Source organism: Elgaria multicarinata, chromosome 1 (genome assembly GCF_023053635.1).
Source record: "Elgaria multicarinata webbii isolate HBS135686 ecotype San Diego chromosome 1, rElgMul1.1.pri, whole genome shotgun sequence".
NCBI lineage: Eukaryota > Metazoa > Chordata > Lepidosauria > Squamata > Anguidae > Elgaria > Elgaria multicarinata.
Window position 1 is genome coordinate 81,916,850 of NC_086171.1, and position 22,053 is coordinate 81,938,902.

The window sequence follows — 22,053 nt, forward strand, 5'->3', positions numbered from 1 at the left end:
GAAGGCCCTCTCTTGGCATACCCATCAGGTGTGCTTGGGATGTTGGTGGGACTGAGAGAAAGTCTTTCCCAGAAGTATTCCTTTCCCTGCACAATTGATATATAGGGTTGCTCTGTCAGAGCCTAATCATGATATTTCCAGTGTTGTTTGGGTACTTGACTAGATTTTATTTGATTATTCCACTGATCCAAAGCAATTTCATGTAGAATCTGCTCCTATTTCAATGCTGGAGGTGAACAATTGTTGCAAGAACAGCAGATACCTCTGAACCATCTTTACTCCCATAAAAATCATTTCAGGTAAACTCTAAAGTTATATTAATGGTATGCTAATTTTGACTTAGCATTTGCATTATTAGTGGTCCTTCTTCAGGAGCACCTTCAGTGGTTCTTCTCCAGGAGACCCTGCCAAATAAAGTGAGGTGGGTGGCTACTAAGAAGAGGGCCTTTCCTGTTGTGGCACTCTGGCTTTGGAATGAGCTCCTAAGAGAGGCTTGCCTGGCACCTACCTTGTGGTCATTTCAGTGCAAGATTTCAGAATCTTTCATTTGCCCAGGCATTGCAGTCTTTCGGTTTCTATTGTATTTTATCTGTTACTCTATTTAAAGTCTTTATACTGCTGCTAGGATTTATTTTGATTTTATACTGTAGTTTTAAACTTTGATAATATGTTTTATTTTGTTATATTTTATGGTTTTAATTGTTGTGAGTCAGAGCGCTTTGGCTATTGGGTGGTATAAAAATGATGAGCCTTAGGTCTGTGACATCTCTCTTTCAGACTAGAGGCAGGCCCAGGATGGTCTGTGGTCTAGTCTCAAATGGATTAAAGAGGTGGGGAAAGCAGATGCCCACAAATCCATTATTTTGCCTGTCCCCATCCCACCTTACCCCAATTCCAAATCTGAAAACAAACCTACCAATAACTTTTGAATTTGACATCACTAGAACTTAGAATTGGGGGCTCAGTTACTGACAAACTTACCAGCTATCGCTTCTTGATTTCCAGGGCGATCAGTGCTTGCCTACGTAGAAATATATTCAGAATGCAGTTAACATAAGTGTACTCAGGAACGATGTCTTCATGTGAGATTTGTCACCTTTGATGACACGCTTATAGCACAAGCACAATCCAAGCACAGAATTAATAGCAATATTGCTTTATGGAACATTCGTTGGATTACCAAAGCACTGCAACAGGTGACTGTTTGGTGTTGCAGGTTCTTAGTCACGTAGCATTGCATCCTTGCAGCTCTAAGGAAATCCTATGTGCCGTGCTGTCGGACTAAGAGCAATACGTGCATGCCACGATGATTACTCTGGATGATCATTGCAGAGTCTGGATTTTAAAATAACAGATTGTGTTGGCACTTTTATTGTTGATTAGATGAAATTGATAGTAGTTTACCTTCCAAACAAACGGACGGCAATTTAGGGATAATTTAGATAATACTATGAAATCTGTGATCAGGTCTCCCCTGAGGTGTTAAAAGGGAAATGTAGTTTTACACACACACACACACACACACACACACACACACACACACAATTTGGGGTGGGCTCATAATGCTGGAGGTGGCATTCCCCTTTCCCCCGGGGCGGTTTCCTAATCTGACCACACCATCTGTGGGAGCTAAAACATACACATACCATGCGGCTACATGAGATTCATTTTCAAATGGAGATGCGAGGGACAGAACTGGGTCCTAAAGCATGTGCTTACCATCGAGCTATGGCTCTTTCCTGAGATGTGGATATCCCCCACCCCCTTCACTCTGCATCCCCATCAAAGTACATAGCCATTCAGGTAGATCAAGAGAGCTTGGATGGAGACCACAATGTGAATGGGGTTGTACATCCACGTGTGCATTGAAAATATATATGGATTTGCATATTTATGTTTGCTGTACTGAGGTGCATCTGCAGCAATGCCAGAGGCATTGTGGGGTCGCCATGGAGATTGCCTGTAGAGGCAGTACAGGCAGTCTTCTCCAGGGCCATCTCAAAATGCCTCACTTGGAGGAAGGACCCTTCAAAGCATGGCATTTGGAACTGGGTGCCTCGCCAGAGAGGCCGCTCACTTGGGGGAACTCTCCCAGAACAGGATATTGGGTGGGCTTTCCAAAAAGTAGGGGTGACCCTATGAAAAGGAGGACAGGGCTCCTGTATCTTTAACAGTAATGTAGAAAAGGGAATTTCAACAGGTGTCAATTGAAGAGGGTGAAATTCCTTCTTCATCACAACAGTTAAAGCGGCAGAAGCCCTGCCCTCTTTTGTATCTGGTCACTCTCCCATAGCTAGTGTAGCTTTAACTGTTGTGATGAAAAGGGAATTTCACCCTTTTCAATTGACACCTGCTGAAATTCCCTTTTCTGCATTACTGTTAAAGATACAGGAGCCCTGTCCTCTTTTTCATATGGTCACCCTACAAAAAGGCTGCCTGCCCACCCAATCTTTCACTCTCATAGGCATGCACAGCCTATGTTTCATTAGGGTGTGCACCCCCAGGAGATTCTCCCCCCTATTTTTTTTAAAAAAGGTGAACATTTATTGAATACTTAGTCATAAAGGATGTCATTTTTATTCATTTATTTATTAACCACTGTAGATACTGATGTCCTCCTCTGCATTCAGCTTGCCTGATGGCAGGAAGGCCACTGCAGGTGTGTGTGTGGGGGGAATGAGGAGAAATGCCCCCCTCAATTCAGCGCTTATTGCTTGAGACATCATTAAGGTGTGTCTGGGCACACCTGGCACACCCTTTGCGCATGCCTATGCTCGCTCTGGGAAAGTCCCCTGAATGAGAGACTGGGTAGGCAGCGTCTGCGGAGAGAGGAGCCAATGAGTTTGTGAGGCTGATGCAGCTCTCCCGAGACGCTGCCCTACCACTCGATCTCTCGCTTTGGGAGAGTTTTCAAAAAGGACAGGCAAGTGGGTGGCCTCTTCAGAGAGCCTGCTCTGCTGATCTCCCACCCTGAGGCCTCTCCCAAAGTGAGAGCAAGAGATTGGGAGAGGGATCTGCTCCTCCAAGAGATCTGTTTGCTTGCCTCTCTCAGACTGTGGCATTTGCTGCAGTAGGGAAGTGGCGCCGGTGGGGCAGTGGTGGAATATATTAAAACTAGTTTGCTAGGGCTCGCTATAATGCTCTCCCTTCCAAGTTCATAGAAGGCAGATATCAAGGAATTCCAGTCCCCCAAAGGTTCTGCCCATGTGATTCAGGTGAGATAGAGACATCCTCTCATGTGCTTTTACACTGCTCGTTCTACTCAGAGGCCCGGTCAGGTTTAATCCATCCTCTACTACAGGACTTTCCAGGTAACACTGAAGAATTTTATACCAAGTTTCTCCTTGCTGATAGAAACCCCTCAGTTACTTATAAGGTTGCTAAATTCTGCCACTTGGCTATGAGGACACGTCATAACCTATTAACCTCGGAGGACTGTTAAATCTCTGGGAGATGGGAACTAAGGATCTGTACTATTTTGTATGGTTGTTGTTACTGGATTATTGTTGTGCTGGTCTCGGACCGTAATAAAGTGACTGATATTAAAATGAATGCTTCCTTCAGAAAAAAAATTTTTTTTTTAAAGGACAGATTTTAAAAGTAGATTTTACTTAAGACTGAAGGCAATTTTAACAACCATGAAGTAGAAATGCACTGTGTACCTATAGAGGTGTTTGCAGTCAAACACACACACACACACACACACACACACACACACAGAGCGTGCCTCCACAAGGACAATATTTACTTTCTAAGAAACATGAGGCTCCTTCTTGAAGAATGCTATCAAGATCATTTTAAGCCCAACGCCTACAGTTTTATTTATCTTTCTCCTGAAACTCTGTTTTAATGAGCACGTAAATAAGTGATTACCACTATCTGCTATTTTAAAGCTTTGGCCCTGCCTTGAAGACGCACGTTCAACATGCAATGTTATTCGGGTGGGTGGTGAAGCAACGGACAAGAACCCAAAACAGATACGTCAGAATAGAACATGATATTTATTTACATTGCTAGTCCTCATGACCCATGCAGACAAACATACATTTATCAACAAACAATAAATATTAAGCATGGATACTATACGTGACTTACTGTTGTTTTGCACTGAGGCCTGGGCGAAATTGGGAAAACTGTCTATTCAAAAATGGGAGGAAAATAAGTAGAGTAAATACTGACCCTATTTTTAAAAGCAGTGTATTAATGCCAGATATGTGACCCTGTTGGAAGGATTTTTCAGTTTGGACAGTGAAAGCTCACATAATAAAGTACTTCTAGTTGCAAAAATGATGCACATGGATAGGGTCAGTTTCTTAAGCTAACGCATTACATGCAAATACAATTTTCAACCTTCTGAGGAGGCACTGGCCCCATTCATACAACACGCTAAACCATGCTGCTTAACCACAAAATGGTTAACGGAATTTTGTGGGTAAGCAGCATGGTTTAGCGTCTTGTCTGAACACTTTGGAACGTGAAAATGCCCCCCACTCCCTGCTCCTGCACTATATATGTGCTATTGAAAAGGCCATCAGGCCCACTTTTTCCCAGGCTGCCTTTCTTTCATGGTGGCTACAGTTACACACACTTGTTCTGCAGTGATCAACTATCAAGAACAGCTTTATGAGCATTTTCTCTCTTAACCCACTAGAAACTTAGCTGTCAAGTAGTGTTGTCAAGATAACGCTCAGGCTCTGCAAACTATTTTAAGAACTTGTCTGTGTTGGAACATACTGAGGGGTTATCAAGTTGGATCACATTGTGTCCGACAGGAACAAGCCCCTGGGAAGCTCACAAGCACAGCAACCTAGAGATAGTCCTTCCTCGTTTCCAGCTTCTGACAATATTGCCACTGAAGATGGAGGCTACATTTAGTTGTAATGGCTCATAGCCACCTATTCTCTATGACAGAACAATCCTCCCAAGACCCTTTGAAAGCCAAACAGGATGAGAAATGTGAATGTACTTACTCCTTTAATATATACCACACGACCTGGAGGACCTGGAGGTCCAGGCGGTCCACGCAAACCAGGGAGGCCCTAAAAAGACAAAATGGAGGGAAGCACTGGGGATCACTGTCAAATTGCAGCACATGAACATCAGGGGAAGCAACTGCCTCACCACTTTTTAATCTTAGCCTTTCATATATATTTTTAAGAAGAAACTATGGGCCTGTTCAGACAACACACTAAGGCATGGTTAGACCGCTAACCCTTTTGCAGCAAGTGGTTGGCGAGTGCGTTTAAACCGTAGTTATGTAGCCACTATGCTTAGGAATGGTTCACATGACACACTAAGGCCGTTTCTACACCAGCCCAAAAGTCATGGCTGGTCATGGCTCAGTCCCTGTGCATCCAAAAGATAAATAAATAAATAATCCCAGGGAAAACCTCATTCTTCCTACAGTCTCAGGATCTCATCAGCCCCAGTGAGGTCTGATGGGGGCTGTAGTTCATTAATATCTAGAGGGCCACAAATACCCCACCCCTGATGTATGGCTTCTCATCACTTTATTACTCATCACTTCGTTTTGCTTTCTCTTCACTTTATTACTCAGCACTTGAGAACTGAATGTATCAATTGACTCTATTGAAAAGTATTGCATTTGAAGCAACACTGGGAAATAGGGAAGTTCTATCTGAGGTGTGATGGCTCATTCATACCTGCAACTCATTTTGATGTTGCAAACATCGACTGACAAGCATGCTTGTGTGAAGCAACCTTAGCACTCTTGAAGGAAGCTGTATGTGAGTAGTTCACATGCACCTGGAAATCATTTGCAATGTGGGTCATTTTGCCCATGTTTATTCTACTCTTGGTACAAAAACAGGCACATCTATAGATCTCAGCATGGGATTAGGAGGTAAGTAATAAAAGAACCCTGCTATATTAGGCCAAAACTAGGGATGTACAAATCAACAAAACCCGAGCTTGCAAAGGGTCCCTGAATTCCACCTCAAAACTCGTTCCAAACTCATGTCCTTATCAGATGGTGAGCTTTTTTTTTCTTTTTGCACAAACATTTGTGCGAAATTTCATGAACATTTCCCTAAATTTACACATCGTGCATGTTTTTGAAGTGTATTCCTTTTCTCCCAGTGATCAATGCATGTTTGTGCATATTTTTCAAACACTTTTTCATGTGTATTTTTCACATATATTCATTTTTTGAATGCATTTTTTGTTCGTTCAGGAAATCACATCACAAGCTCAGAAATGTTTGGACTTCAACCACAGATTGCATTCCGGTCTGCATTTGGTTTCAGAAGATGCAAATTGGGTAAATTGAACTGAAATTAATTTCTCCTACATCCCTAGCCAATGTCCTTGTTTATTTATTTATTACATTTATAGCCTGCCCTTTTTTCCTCCTTAAGGAACCCCATATGGCGTACATCCTCCTCCTCCTTTCCATTTTATCCTCAGAACAACAACCCTGCGAGGTAGGTTGGGCTGAGTGTCTGTAACTGGCCCAAATTCACCCAGTGAGCTTCCATGGCCGAGTGGGGTCTAGAACTCAAATCTCCCGACTCATAGTTCAACACACTAACCCCTATACCACACTGGCTCTCAATTTTACCTAACATCCTCTTCCCAACAGTGGCTAGCCAGAGGTTTTCAGGAAGCCCATAAGGAGGGTATAATGGCAACAGCCCTCTCCTAGTCTATGCTTCCCTAGCAACTGAATTTCAGAGGTACACTGCCACTGACCATGGAGGTTCCATTTAGTTATCATACCTAACACCATTGAAAAACCTTATCCACTCTCCTTTTAAAGCCATCTAAACCAGTGGCTGTCACCACATCCTATGGCAGTGAATCCCATGTTAATTATGCACTGTGTGAAGAAGTACTTCCTTTTGTCTGTCCAGACTATAGCTGCATCTTCTTATACAATTAGTAGGAACTCTTCATTTCTATAGAACTTACATATAATGTTATACCCCGTTCACCTTTTATGCCTTTCAGTCCATTCAGGCCAGGGCGTCCCTGGAGGAAGAACACAAACAAACAACAATTGTGTTAGTGCTGATATAAAAATAATGATAAAAAAATCATTCCCCACAGAAAACATATACATACAGGCCGGCCAGGAAAACCAAGTTCTCCTTTATGTCCTGGACGTCCAGTTGATCCCTAAAGACAAAAAGGACTGTGATGAGCAGAGGGAAAAGAAAACTGGAAAAATGCTCTATATCTCCAGTGTGTTTATGGCGGCATTTCTACTTTTAATTTTTTTTACTGACAACGGAGCTATATTTTGCTGCAAGTGACTCTACCACAGTAGCATTCACCCCTAAGCATGGGGCAAACAGAGTTAGGGTGCTTCCAGATGGAGAGCTCCTAGCATTTCCAATGAGAAGGCCTTGTGCAGCTATTTCATCTTTTCTTTCTTAATGGATTAACTGTGATAAGAGAAAAGATAGACTAAGGGGGGTTACAAGTTGAAGATGACAACTAACAGACTTCTCTCTGCCCTGTCCCTCAAAGGGTAGAGTAGCTGAACGTCTCTTCAAATATGGTACCCAGTACATCAGGGGCACTTATTAATTGATGAATTGGGTTGATTAAATGTAGCAGTCCTACATGAAATAAAAGCAAAATGCCTTGGTAAGCCTTATGGCGTAATTATTTTGGTGTACATGGAAAAAGGAGAGGTGGCTGGAATTCCAGTTCTTGAGGGATACTGGCATGAGATTTTTGCTAACATCCCCATGGTAACTGAAATGTATGCTAAGGGGCTGGATGTAAAGGATATATATATTGTTGTTGTTCTGATGTATAACTATAATAGGGAATGAGAAAGAATACATAATGTCCTTTCCTCTTGAAAATTAGTGATAGCTTTGGTTAATTGATGTTGTGGCAAAATGCAAATGTATAGATAATTGGTTAAAACACAGATGATTAATCAACTAAAAATTCTTGAATCTGTTAAACAGCACACACAACGTGTATAGTAATTAAGAAACACAATGATTAATAAAGCTCTTATCTTAAACCAAAGTCAACACACAAAGCAAAATGGGTTTAAGAGAATTTGTAAAGTGCAAAATTAGGATGGAGCTACCATTAAATAAACTTTAATAAAAAGCTGATAAAATAATTAATCTATAATACGAAGGGTAAAAAATAATTATACAAATTTTTATGATACAACAAACCATATTGAAACTAGACAGTCCACAAACATGGTGAAGTTACTTGTTTCTAATATCCTAAACATGCTAGTGATCTAGCAGGGGACTGGGACAGGATAGCTTACTATATGATTATTACTTTATCATGAATACCAGAACCTTGAAGTCAATAAACCCCATCAGAAGAGAGGAAGAGGTAAGTCCAACATTTCTGACCATATAAGGATGACAGAGCAGAAGAAAAGGAGTTAAGCTGAAATTAAGAAAAAAAGGTGGTTGTGAATTGTGGAGAAATTAAATAGATGAATGTTACCAAATGAGCCTGGAGTAGATATATTCAGAAAGAAAGCAGATGCAGGATTTTAAGAGCAGCAGCAACAGGTGCTTTATCAATATATATTTTTAAATGAACAATTAACTGCAGGGGCAAGGAAAGCATAGGAAGTGGGTCGGGAGTTTTCATTGGCATAGTAGTGCTCCAGTTGAAAAGATACATGAGCTGAAATAGCGCAACAATGCACAGACATGAAAGTGCCCAGCACTCGACTCACTAAGGAAACGGAGGGGGAAACCGTGGATGAAAACTGGATTTAAAAAGTAGCTGTGATGGAGCTCTTTGCCTTATTTATTCTACAGCTAGGATGTAGTTGATCACCTCAAGACTGCAGAGGCGTGAAACAGGAATATGTTAATAAACCAAAACAAGCCAAACTCACCTCTTTCAGTAGCCTTTACAAGGTAGGGGAGTCATTTGAGATGTCAGCCAGGGTAAAAGATATTTAGGTGTGTATACGCACGCATACATATTAGTGGGGTCGGATCTTCGATACTGCTTTAAAGCACTTTATAACAGTTTTGAAAGCGGCATATGGAGTGTGTCCTGGGCCCCAACAGTTGTCAAAACTGTTATAAAGCGCTTTAAAACAGTAGTGTAGATCCTGGGAGAGCAAAATTCACAGCAAGGCTAAAAGGACTGCTCTCTGAGGTATTCAAAATTAAATTGTAGTGTATTTTAAGTCTATTTACTTTGGGTTACATTTTATATTGCAGCATAACCAGAGATATAGGTACTTCCTGAGGAAAAATATATACGTGCTTTGTAAGTGAGAAGGGGTGTCTACCTTCTTGCACTCCCTAAAAGGTGTATCATCACCACCACCTTTGAGCAACTGCCAGAAATGCAAAATCTGAGTAAGTTACTACAGCAGGGGTGGGCAACTTCAGAGGATTTGGGAGTCATTTCCCACCCCGAGCCCCCATGGGCCACATTCCTGCTGTTGCCATGGCACCAAAAAGGGGCAAATTTAGTTTGTTTTCATGTTAAATTTCTCCCCTTTACACCTCCATTCTGGTTTGCCACCATTTGGGGGGGGGGGGGCACGGCCGCATCACCAAACTATAATGGGGGTGGGGGCTGCACTAGAGACCATTTTCTATTTTTAAACATTATTTCACTAGCAGACGTTTTTGTATAAACACATTTTTGTATGCATTTTTTTGATTGGAGAACTCCATTGCAAAATTCAGAGTGGTGCGAATTTCAAAGGATAACTGAGTTGTGGTTCAAAAGTGCAAAATCAGGTACAGTATCTTGGCATTAATATGCAAATGGAATTAATTTCATCTCATCCTTAACAAAGAATGGCTAAAGCTTAAGAAAGGCAAGTAAAAGAAACTAAGCTGAAAATATTAAGTCTCCAGGGTAGAAATACAGAGATAAGTAAGCAGAATGCAACAGCAAAGGAACAGAAAGGTTATAATGACAACAGGGAGTCAGATGGTACTAGGTGGAAAGATCCCCAGACATTTTAAAATATGAATAAGAGGTGGTGTGGTTGAACTTTTTAAAAAGAAGTTTTAAAAAGTTAGCCAACTGTAAGCATTGCCTGATATTCTTCTATAGCAGAAGCATCACTGATCAAGGTAGGGTGATCAATAATGAAGTAGGCAGGAGTAGAGAGATACGGGGTACCTAGAAACATGATGGAGCACCAGCAGTTGTCACTGAACATACAATACAAGTAGAACATTGAAGGACTCCCTGATAACCTTGAGGAGCTGCAGACAACACTGAGCTAGGTGGGGAAAATATGTCATTCATAACGTTATGGGAGGTTTAGAAAAAAAAATATGCAAGTCACTTTTGTCATTGATGGAGATGGAATGAGCATTAAAGAGCTTCCCCACAGGCAATGTACCAATGCTACTTTGATCTTTGCAGCTTTTCGATAGACTAGTAAATACCCAGTGAAAGTCTGCATCTAAAAGGAGATGGCGTTAAAGCAGCAGAAATCTCCTTTTTGTGAAGGATAACTTTTATTCACTTCTAGGCTCCCTGTGCATATTTTCTCATTTTACTCTTATTTTTTTGGATGCCAGCCACAACGTAGCAGGAGATTTTGCTGGGCTCAAGGGGCCTGCATAGGATTGCAGCCACAAGGTGCAACTCTTACTTGGGAGCAAGTCCCATTGAGTTACTTGAAGTTGTGTGAATAGAACTGCAGATTTTTAAAGATGAGTTTTTATTGGTTGTGTATTGAATTACAGAGAGGAAGAAATCTGGGGAAGGTTATACTCAACATCTCTGCTTCCTTCCACCAGAGCCTCCTAAAGCACCAGACTGACCAGCTGCTTCTCCTGGGGCCCAACCCCAAACCAGGACAGTTTAGTTTATTTCATACATGACATTGGTTGGTTCACATAAGACACTAAAAAGAGTGCTTTTGAGCTTTTCTCTTGGGCTACTTGTGCCGTATGTGAAGTTGTTCACAAGGGATAGACTGTGAAAAATAAAATGATGAGTAGGACTTCCATTTATTATTACTGACGTGGTGGTTTAATAGGTTTTTTAAACTTGTTTAAAAGCTGCTGTGTTTGATGCTAAACATATTCAGTGTGTCTTTAAAGCAGTCTACCTTGAGCTGCTGGGGCATACTGGGAGACCTGCTGGGGCATACTGTGCTGTGGTCTAACACATCTGAAGGACACTAGGTTGGGGCAAGCTGCTTTAATGGTTGCATTTTACTTCTTCTAAGTTGGCTTGAAATTTGTTTTCAAAAGCAAGATATAAATAATTTCAGAGAGCAAATAATGAATTTGTGTAACACTTTACTGAGTAATATCAGAACAAAGATACTTACAATCTAAATTCTGTGGAGATAGGGTGGGGAGGGATGGAAGGAAGGAAGGAATTGGGTTTGCTTCAGTTGAGATGAGCTCTAAGTTAGGATGACCATATGAAAAGAAGGACAGGGCTCCTGTATCTTTAACAGTTGCCTTGAAAAGGGAATTTCAGCAGGTGTTATTTGCATATATGGAGAACCTGGTGAAATTTCCTCTTCATCACACAAGTTAAAGCTGTAGGAGCTATACTAGAGTGACCAGATTTAAAAGAGGGCAGGGCACCTGCAACTTTAACTGTTGTGATGAAGAGGGAATTTCACCAGGTTCTCCATATATACAAATGACACCTGCTGAAATTCCCTTTTCTATGCAACTGTTAAAGATAAAGGAGCCCTGTCCTCCTTTTCATATGGTCACCTTATCTAAGTGGTTGTCAAAGGCTTCGTGGGAAAGATGACCTTGACATTTACACCACACATGTGAAGAAATTCCAGGCGTTTGGGGTAGTGAGGGAAAATCGGCAGGGTTGTTTGCGGTCTTTGTTACAGACCAGATTTAGAGGGGAAAGATGAATTATTACACATGTGAAAACATATTATTAATGGGCCTAGATTTTAAGACAATATTTGTTTCTTACCAGCCTTACTCATTCCAGCTATTTCCCTCCATCCTTCGCTTTTCTAATAAGTGTTGAAATATTTCCCTCTCATGAACTGATTAAAAAAAATTAAGTAGCTCACCAATGGCCCAGGTGGTCCTGTTATTCCAGGTTCACCCTGTGAGGAAAAGGGTTATATTAAAAGATTAAAAAGAATGCTGTGACAGCTAGCAAAGGAATGCAAAAAATCATCCAATAAAGCTACCTTCTCTCCAGGTCTTCTTAGCAATTCCGTTAATGAGTCAGTTGAAGCCAAGATAGCTCCTGGCTCGCCCTTTTCACCCTACAAAAGCCACAGAATAACTTACTTGTTTACTTAGAAGAAACAGCACATACTATCTGGCCAATGAGTCAGCTGCTTTATTCATTCAAGCTGAAAATTAGCATGAATCTGAATTGAAATAGCACTTTCTGAATGAGAAGACAAGAAATGGATAGAGATGGAGGATAAGGCTTTCCTTTACTCTTAACCTCATCCTGCTTTCTTCCAAACAAACAAGAATATGCTTGCAAGGAGGGTGGCCTCATCCTGAAAATCTAGCTCCTGGACAGCAGGCAAGAATAACACAGCCATCATAGGGAAAAGGCAGCCATCGCATGTATAGGGTGGTGGGGCCAACCTGGAACTGCCCTCATCAAGTTCAATCTGTTTGTAATTATTCCTCCCCTGAGTCAAGTGAGTATGGGTGGTGGGGTGGTGGTGGACAGTTTTGAAAACATGTGGTAGAAAATGCCTGTGCACAGTACTAATTGTTCCCATCCAATGTCGTCAGAAAACTACCCCACAATCCCCAGAGAAGTTCTGCACTTTTATATATAAAAAGGTTTCCTTTATATTAAAAAGAAAGTTACAAATGAACAGATAATTGCATGAACAGTGGTATTTTTTATAGATCCAAAGGTGTCATTCTGCTAAGGTGACCATACGAAAAGGAGGACATTGTGGCTCCTGTATCTTTAACAGTTGTATTGAAAAAGGAATTTCAGCAGGTGTCATTTGTATATATGGAAAACTTGGGGAAATTCCCTCTTCATCACAACATTTAAAGGTGCAGGAGCTATGCTAGAGTGACTAGATTTAAAAGAGGGCAGGGCACCTGCAGCTTTAACTGTTGTGATGAAGAGGAAATTTCACCAGGTTCTCCATATATACAAATGTCACCTGCTGAAATTCCTTTTTCAATACAACTGTTAAAGGTACAGGAGCCCAGTCCTGCTTTTCATATGGTCACCCTATGTTCCGCAATTCCCACCCCACCCCCCGCCGCCCATAGTGCACCACACAACCTCAGAATCCACTCTGGAGGACTCAGAAACCCTACAGAGGAAATTTTCAGGTGGTGCAGAAGGCTACAGGGAGAGGAGGGGGGTAAACGTCCTGTTGCACTAGTGGACTTCCACCAGCATGGCATTGAATTTAACCCATTCTGGTGACTGTGCCACTGTGCCAGCCTTTAGTTCACTTGCATACACATCTGTCCTTTTGGCTGCAAAGCTGAGCCCTCCCTGCAGTGGAGGGATGCATTGAAAGGGTCCCGCTTCTACTATTCTAATCCCCTTCATTGAAACAAGCTACACTTCAACTTCACTGAGACAAGATCCACTTCAGCTTTTGGGGTAGTCTGCAGTACTGTGCAGGGCACAGTGTTCTACTCTGCAGATTCATCTGTTTGATATCCTCAGTGATTAGAGGAATGGCAAGTTCTGATTGCTGTTGGCATTGCCATTGACATAAAGCGTCGCTTCTTCATACATTGAGGTCTAGATCTGTAGAATCATAAAAACAGGTTCGGCACAAACAGTTTAGACATGTAAACTTTTCAGCTTGGCTTTCTAAACATTGTTATGGTTTTTAAGTTTGGTTTTAATGTTTGACTGTGTTTTAATTTGATTATGGTTTTTATTTTCTAAACTTTTTGTGAACTGCTTTGATTGACTTCAGAAAGGTGGTACATCATCATCATCATCATCATCATCATCATCATTTGAATAAGTTTTTCTTGAAGACCATTTTTCTTTTTGAACCTTTGAATACTATCCGTGGGCATTTTCCAATTGTATGGGGCCAGACTGAACTGTTTGTACTGGGGCACCCTTGCCCTTCCTGTAGTGGCCACCGTTGCCAACTACAGAATCGGGCAATGGGCACATAGTCTGAGAAACTGAGTTTTCAGTTTCTAGTGCTCTTGCTGTAGAGAATATAATGAAAGCATATGAGTAGAGAATATAATGAAAGCATATGAGTAATCTAAGGGCTTTTCTACATGAGACTGTTAATCCACCATATCTACTCTCAATTTCATCGTACAATTGAAATCCAAGCAGTACACGAAACACATTTCCTTCCCTGCTTTTACACTATGTAACCTCTAGCTGGCACTGTGTTACAGCAGAATAGCACAAATAACACAAATGGGGAAAGTATTTTCTTTCACTTTCAGAAAAATACCAATTTATTCAGTTATTTATTACATTTCTATACTGCTACAAACCTCTGCACATTCCCAGCTCTAAAAAAAACCTCACTGAAAGTACTGTTTAAAAACAGAAGTGAAATTGAGGGGTCATGACATCGTCGAAAGAACCTGTAAACAACAATGAGTAGGGAATGCTGAGCACACCTCAGCATTCCTTAAGAAAAATTCTTAAGGAAATGTTTAAACACAGGTCTGGTTGAAGCTTTCAATAGTCAAGGAAGGTTAATACTTTACTCCAGCCTTCCCCAGCCAAGCATTTTCCAGATGTATTGGAATACCACTCCCATCATCCCCAGCCACCTTTTAACATTCTATGACCATTTAAACTTGCTCCCTCAGCTTACTTCTAAACTGGAATGGGAGACATTCCAAGTTCTGCATAACATCATGCAGATGGTAACTTTAGAGAAATGAACGGACAGTTAATAATTTCAAACACACTGAACTTGGTTATTTCAGACCTACAGAGCCTTGCAGTATATAATCTTTTTCACACGTATTTTAATTGTACAAATATACATACAATTTAAAATCAAAATGAAAAAGAAATACATTTCTCTATCAAATAAATATTAGTTTACATTATTCTATGTGTCCTAAAGACATACAAACCTCAAAATCAAGAAAAAGAGAAGAGACAATTGGAGGAGAGTGGGATTTCTGCCTACCAATTAAAATTCAAAACAGTTCCAGGAAAGGAATCTGAATTAATTCAAGTTGACGAATTCAACTTTTTCTCCAGTTGTGAAAACAGATAGGTGATGCCCAGCACTGTGCCCTTTTAGCAATCATCATCCTTTCTAATGAATGCAAGTGTTTTAACCTATAAAGCCCTACACGGCTTGGGACCGCAATACCTGATGGAACGCCTCCCCCGACACGAACCTATCCGTACACTGCCCTCAACATCTAAGGTCCTCCTCTGAGTGTCTACTCTGAGGGAAGCTTGGAGGATGGCAACAAGGGAGAGGGCCTTTTCGGTGGTGGCCCCCCAACTGTGGAATGATCTCCCCGATGAGGCTCGCCTGGCACCAACACTGTTATCTTTCAGGCACCAGGTCAAGACTTTTCTCTTCTCCCAGGCATTTAACAGCATTTAACAAAGCTAAGTTTGTTTTTTAACAGACCCCAGAACTGTTGTTTTTTAAATGGATACTGTTGTTTTTGATGGTTTTAAATTTTGTATACTTTTTTAATGTTTACTGTTTTTAACTTTTGTAAACCGCCCAGAGAGCTTCAGCTATGGGGTGATATATATATATGTAATAAATAAAGAAAATAAAATAAAGTTACTGCAGAGCCAAGGTGGGAGCCCTGTAAAACAGGCACTGCTGTCTTGCTCCCTCTGCCAATGAGATTTCTACTTGGGGGGCAGACGGGGGGGAACGGGGACGGGCGGACTGCAGACAGCTCCGTCTAGGACACATGAACAGAATCTGCCTGCTCTTCTGCCCCGAGCTACTTGCCCACTCTTGCATCTTAACTACCTGAGAAAAAAGCATGCCCCAGTCTGTTATTTATGTTCACAAGGGGGAAAAGTAGTCATTCCAAATCATAGAACAATCTTCTCCTCAGATTCTGAAATGTAGTGGTAGACCTTCCATGGTATCTTCAATTGAGCTTAGTGCCCTGAATTATAACTGGGGAAGAGTGGAAACTGCAATACGGTGTGATCTCACTCCCCCGCACCCCGCCACTTCTCAGAAGACATTCCATAATAGAAGATCATTTCGCAGAAGGAAGTTTCATCCCAGCACATTTAAAGGAAAACTGACACACACTGCAAACAAAATGGCAAGACTCGTGTAGGTCTTCCTTTGCCAGGAATTTTTGAGATCACCTTTGAATACACAAGAGAAACTCATCCCTATCCATTCCTGCATGTTTCTAAGAAAGATTTGTTGCTGGCCTACTACCCTGCTTCCTCCTTACCCGTTTTCCTTTCTGTCCTGGTAAACCATGTAGACCAGCATCTCCTTTCGGTCCCCTTGGGCCCTAGAAGAAAGACAGCAGACTTTTTATAAATGGGAGTATTATAATTAGGCAGTTCCTGCACGTTGCTAAACATAATTAAAATCCATTTTTTAGGACCAAACTAGACGTGACAGCAAAGACCTGTTTGCAGAATTGGGTCTGCTGCCAAAATTCCCTCTTCATCACAACAGTTAAAGCTGCAGGAGCTCTGCCCTCTTTTGGATCTGGTCAAGAGGACAGCTTTAACAGTTGTGATGAAGAGGGAATTTCACCAGGTGCCGCATGCATAAGAAGGACACCTGCAGAAATTCCCTTTTCTATACAACTGTTAAAGATATAGGAGATCTGTCCTCCTTTTCATATGGTCACCCTAGCAAAACCTCAGGTACAGGGTCCAAATGCAGCCCTCTGGAGTCCCCCAGTTTCCCATGCCCCTTTTCCCCAACTGATCATCTGGTGGCTTCCCGGCTTTTGTGCCATTTTTGCCCCATTCTAAAAGTTTGATATCCATTTCCTAAGGCTTAGTTAGAGCCTCGTGTGGCGACAGGAGTGGTAAGCGACAGTTCCTGCAGCCAAAACTCTCCCCACGGCCTGAGTTCGATCCCAGCAGAAGCTGGTTCTCAGGCAGCCGGCTCAGGTCGACTCAGCCTTCCGTCCTTCCGAGGTCGGTAAAGTGAGTACCCAGCTAGCTGGCGGAAAGGTAACCGTGACTGGGGAAGGCAATGGCAAACTACCCCGCTACAAAGTCTGCCAAGAAAACATCAGCGAAAGCAGGCGTCCCTCTAGGAGTCAGCAATGACTCAAGTGCTTGCACAAGAGGTTCCTTTCCTTTCCTTCCTTGAGGCTTAGTTATTAGCAGCAAGTGCCTTAAGCTAAAATATGCTGGAATTTTCTACTCCACCCCTTTTGCCTTGCCCACCCCTGGAATATGCCCCCCGATTGCTTCTCTGGAATGGAATTTGGCTCTCAGGCTGCAAAAGGTTCAACACCCTTGACGTATATCAAGACCAGCATGTAAATACTGCCTTATTAGATCAGGGTACTCCCCCATACATACAGCAAATACATGGAAAAAGAAGTGAAACCGTGTTGCAAGCCAGGCCCATGGATGCCAGCATGCCTCCTGGTCGGCTGCACATTCGCTGTTCATGTAATTGAGCCTACACATGTTCATCTATACATTGGTGGGCTACCTTCAGATGCATCCCAATAAAATGTACGTATGTCGTTTGCTGAGTGTGTTGAGGAGAAGGTCTGAACAGACATCACAAGTTAATCAAATCCAGCACTCCTTCTTTGGAGGCCAGTGGGATACCTCTGGGAATGTTACAAGTAGGGCACAAAAGAAATAACTCCCATCCCAGTTTCATCTCTCTTCCATTTTACATTAAATTCTCTTACAAAGTGCAGCTATAATGACTTTAAGCAAAGAAAAAGTAATCTGATTTAAATTTAATGAAGTCATTTGAGGGAAACAAAAAGTATTAGGTAAGTGATTAGAAGAAAAGCACAACAATGCTTATTCCCAAAGCCACCACTGACAACCCCTAACAGTTCTGCAGTATTCTCACTAATGTTACTCAGTCTCCTGTTATCCTCTGATTTAATTTTTGGGGTGTGTGTGTGTGTGTTATTTTTATGGCTTCTGAGAGTTTATCAGGCATTGTATAAATTCTGCACCATACGAAATACTAAAACATTGACGGGATCATTTACATGTTTACTATTTCAGAAATTTAGATCACAGTGCTTACAGGAAATCCTGGCAGGCCGGGCTTACCGTCTGGACCCTGTGAAATGTAACAACAAAGCAGATGAAAATATTACACTCTGGTTAAATGGAGCATGCAGTCTCTGGGCGTCTGCTGTTTGTGAAATGTTATTTCATTTTGAACTGCATTTACACATTAGACAGCTTTTAAATGTGGCATTAGTTGTCGGCTGTCTGGATTCAAGGCTTAATTTGGAACAGGGTTAACCGGATTCAGGATGCATTTCTCTCTCGCTGCTAAGTAACCCACACATCATGGGGAAGGGCTTCCAGACTGGACCATAAGACATCACAGCAGCAGTATGAGGGGCTGCTTTTATCAGCTCATCCCAGAAGGCTGCTGTAACATTTAAAGGCCCACCATCACATGGTTAGGGCCAATCACCAGTGCCATTACCACATGGGGGCTGTCTATACTCAGGGACAGCCCCGCGGTGCCTGTGGATCTGTGCCGTGTCGGTTGGATGACACAAGTGCAGGTTCACAGGCACCACAGGCCTTCCCCACAATGCTGCATTTTGAAAAAGTTGGGGATTAACCTTGACTTTTTCAAATGGAGCAATGTCAATACGGCGCTACTGCTGTGTAACGTCACTCCAGGGCCAACCTGGGGGAGAGCCTGGTGGAAAGTGATCAGTGATTGGTTGCCTTCCAACAGGAAGAAGGCAGGGGCGGTTCCAGGACCTGGATGGCTGCCCAGAAACCCGTGCTCGCTCCTCAGCATTGGGACTACTCACCACAATCCTGGGACAGGGAAAGTGTGGGGTTGCAGAGGGAGGCAGCACCAACCCAGCCCCCTAGTTACTATTCCTGATCTTGTCTAGACAATGCTTGCATAGTAATGATCTGCAAAATTGGCCACACCCATGTGGTTGTGGGCCTTTAAACATTATAGCAGTGCACAACCAACAGAAAAGCTGATCCCCCGCTACTGCTGTAACATCTAAAGGGCACCTCAGCCCATCCATTTCTCTCTTTTAACGTGGTTCAGTCAGTTACAAAAACCTCAAACATGAAGCACACAGTTGGATAAAATAATTCTCCTGCATAATTCTCCATGACTCCATTTCTCCTTTCCTCTGTTGTTTTGCTGTGTCAATTTCAACTTCCAGACAAGGCTTTAATGGTGTTATCATCCATCGAATTCTATGTGAAGTCCAGACAGTGTTGTCTTCCACTTGTAATCCTCCTGTATTTTTCCACCAGCTGTACCGTCTTTTTTCTTAGCACAGAAAATCCATGGGGGAAAAATGGAATTCCTGCACAGTGCTTTCTGATTGGTAATGCTTGGAGTCTTCTCCCTGGAAGCACCCTTAAAATGTAAGCCCCTTGTGGTAGAGACCTGTCATATCTGTTCTTTGTAAAGTACCATGTACATAGATGGCATTATATATAAATAAATGAACAACAACGACATCAAATAAAGCAGAACAATTACAAAGAATAAATAAAACAACTCAACAAGGGCAGAATTTGGGTTATCAAAGAGGAGGGGAATTAGTTGAAGGGCCTTAGTTAAAAGGGCCATGACATTATACAAATTAAATTGCAGGTTGCTGTTCCAGTGTAATACTCACTGTCAATTACTTGAAAGATTTTCCTAGTCCAGAGAGACAAGTCTCTAGAAAGCAGGCCAGATTTAAATTGCTATTTTATATGATGTGTTACTATTCAGATAAAAAGATGTTATATTTAGCATCATTCATGCAGTCACACTAGAAGTCTTCCCAGCCAGGATTTGCATCAGAACCAGATTACTAAACGTGGTGATTTAAGACTCACGTTAAGTGACTTTAAACCAGACATTGGGAAACTGGCATCACTTCATCAAGCCCATCCATCACATTAAGAATTTACAGAATAGTGAGGTACTCTACCCTAGTTACTAAATGTGGTATCTAATGTTCTTGCTAAATGACTATCAGACTTTGAAAAGATGATATCACTGGATCAAGTTCATCAATTATGTTTAATTGAATAAACTAAAAAGTTGTAATTGGATTTTGAATAAATATTCAATTAATTGTTACTGTTTTGAATTTTATTATTATTATCTTCCTTAGTGGGTTGTTGAAAACCACTATTCTGAATAATGATTTTTATAGTGTAGGGTAGGGGGCACTGGGCATGAGTTTGTGGAACCAAGGGGGCGGTTACCTGAAAAAGTTTGGGAACCACTGCTCTACCTGTTCTAACACAAGCAGAAATATACTAATAGAAATAGCGGAATGCACTCAGGGATGATTGATCTATACTCCAATGATGTTCAAAGAAGTTAGGAAGCAGCACGTTTATATCTGAGGATCAGAGAAAAGGGCTTTGAGAGTTACCTAAATTGAGCCATTCTTATATTATTTAATACAGGGATGCAGAAGCTCAGGCCCTAGAGCCACATGCAGTCCGCCTGTGATCCCAATTTGGTCTTCTGGTCTTCCCCAGATGGCCACACCTCTTCCCCTGGACCCATCCCTTCGCTTCAACCACTGATCATTTCGTGTTTCCTGGCTTTTATGCAGTTTTCTCCTCCACTCTAAAGAGTTGTAATGCCCCTCCAAATGGTTAGTTACTTGCAGTAAAAAGTTTAAGCTGAAATATGCTAATGTTTTTGGCCCCACACCTTTTATCTTCTGTCCCACATGTGCCCCCCCCCAGAGCTTCTCTGAAAGGGAATTTGACCCTTGGACTGAAAGAGATCCAATACCCCTATATAATGCAACAAAACATACTCACTGGAGGGCCCCCAATTCCTTTGATTCCAGTGATGTTAAAACTTCCATCTGAAGCGTTGAGGAGTGACTAAAAAGTAAAGATATGGAATGGGTGAAATGTCAAACTTTTATTGTTTTTCTAGAAAACCCTCATCTTTCTAGAAGTGTCCAGGTAGCATGAAATTTCTTATTGATTATACCAATGATGGAGAAAGAAAAACAGGCTGTCAGAAGCACATACTGTTTTTTTATCCCTTTCCTTAAAACAACATTGATTTTTCTCTGTTGTGGACTAGAAAAACAATGCAACAAGCTGTTTTCTGCAGAAAATATCACTCTAGCAAAAAATATATGGCTCCGAGGAACAACAAGGAAAGAATAAGAAAAAGGAAAGAAAACTTTGGATGCTGAAACAGAGAAGACATAGCTTCACCCAATGCAAGGTCAGCTTTTGACTAAAGGGCCCTTCTCATGTTGGGGTAAAGAGTAAGAATTGGTTCCTGTTATCCAGTACATGTCTCTGCAGTGACCACCATAAAGTTTGAAGGGAAGATACATATGGTAAAATTCATAATAAACATATCACAAAGGTATCTTCTCTCCCAATGTTACATTCACCAGGAGACACACGTTGAACAAATTGGAATTTATATTTTCTGTAACACTAAGCAATATTATGGTCTGATGCAGATATACAGTAATTTATTTATTAATTACATTTCTTGTGATGAATCATAACCTGGCTTCCCAGCTCTGTCCGTTCTTCATGGAAATTTTTACTGGCCTGAGCCATGGTTAAGGCTTAATATTGGCACCAGCCTTAACCATGGTTCATACTAAAGAGGTTTTACTGTAAACCTGTGTTTTGAATCACAGTTAAGGCTGGCAGGATGGATTTCTGGCAGAGAGGAGGAGCTGGGAGGAGAGACCACACAATCTAGCAGCCCGTTTCCTTTCCTTTAATCCACTGCTAGGAACCTGTCCTTCTCTCCTTGCCAGATCAACAAAGTGGCGCTTTGTATCTGCTGCATGTCAGGCTTCAGCCTCAAGCCCCAGCTCCAGAAACTGAGCTCAGGTTAGGATTAGGGAATGGCTACCCAGGGCCCCAGTCTAGCCCTGGGTAGCCATTCCCCATACAATACTCCATCCCATTCCCCATACAAATTAGCAGGCTTCACTGATCGCTATGGAATAGATTTGA

At 41.7% G+C, this 22,053-nt stretch overlaps 1 protein-coding gene across 2 annotated transcripts in view; it reads right to left on the reverse strand.

Annotated features, from left to right (window-relative positions):
• COL15A1 (collagen type XV alpha 1 chain) overlaps window positions 1–22,053 on the reverse strand; it is a 180,413-nt gene that overhangs the window by 20,656 nt on the left and 137,704 nt on the right. For both annotated transcript variants that reach the window (XM_063130985.1, XM_063130976.1), the window contains exons 23-32: window positions 20,875–20,940; window positions 18,128–18,163; window positions 16,332–16,394; window positions 12,128–12,205; window positions 12,005–12,040; window positions 7,084–7,137; window positions 6,931–6,990; window positions 4,971–5,039; window positions 4,096–4,137; window positions 982–1,021 (exon numbers count right to left, since the gene is read on the reverse strand). In XM_063130985.1, coding sequence (XP_062987055.1) covers window positions 982–1,021; window positions 4,096–4,137; window positions 4,971–5,039; window positions 6,931–6,990; window positions 7,084–7,137; window positions 12,005–12,040; window positions 12,128–12,205; window positions 16,332–16,394; window positions 18,128–18,163; window positions 20,875–20,940 — 544 coding nt within the window. The remainder of the gene's footprint in view (window positions 1–981; window positions 1,022–4,095; window positions 4,138–4,970; window positions 5,040–6,930; window positions 6,991–7,083; window positions 7,138–12,004; window positions 12,041–12,127; window positions 12,206–16,331; window positions 16,395–18,127; window positions 18,164–20,874; window positions 20,941–22,053) is intronic.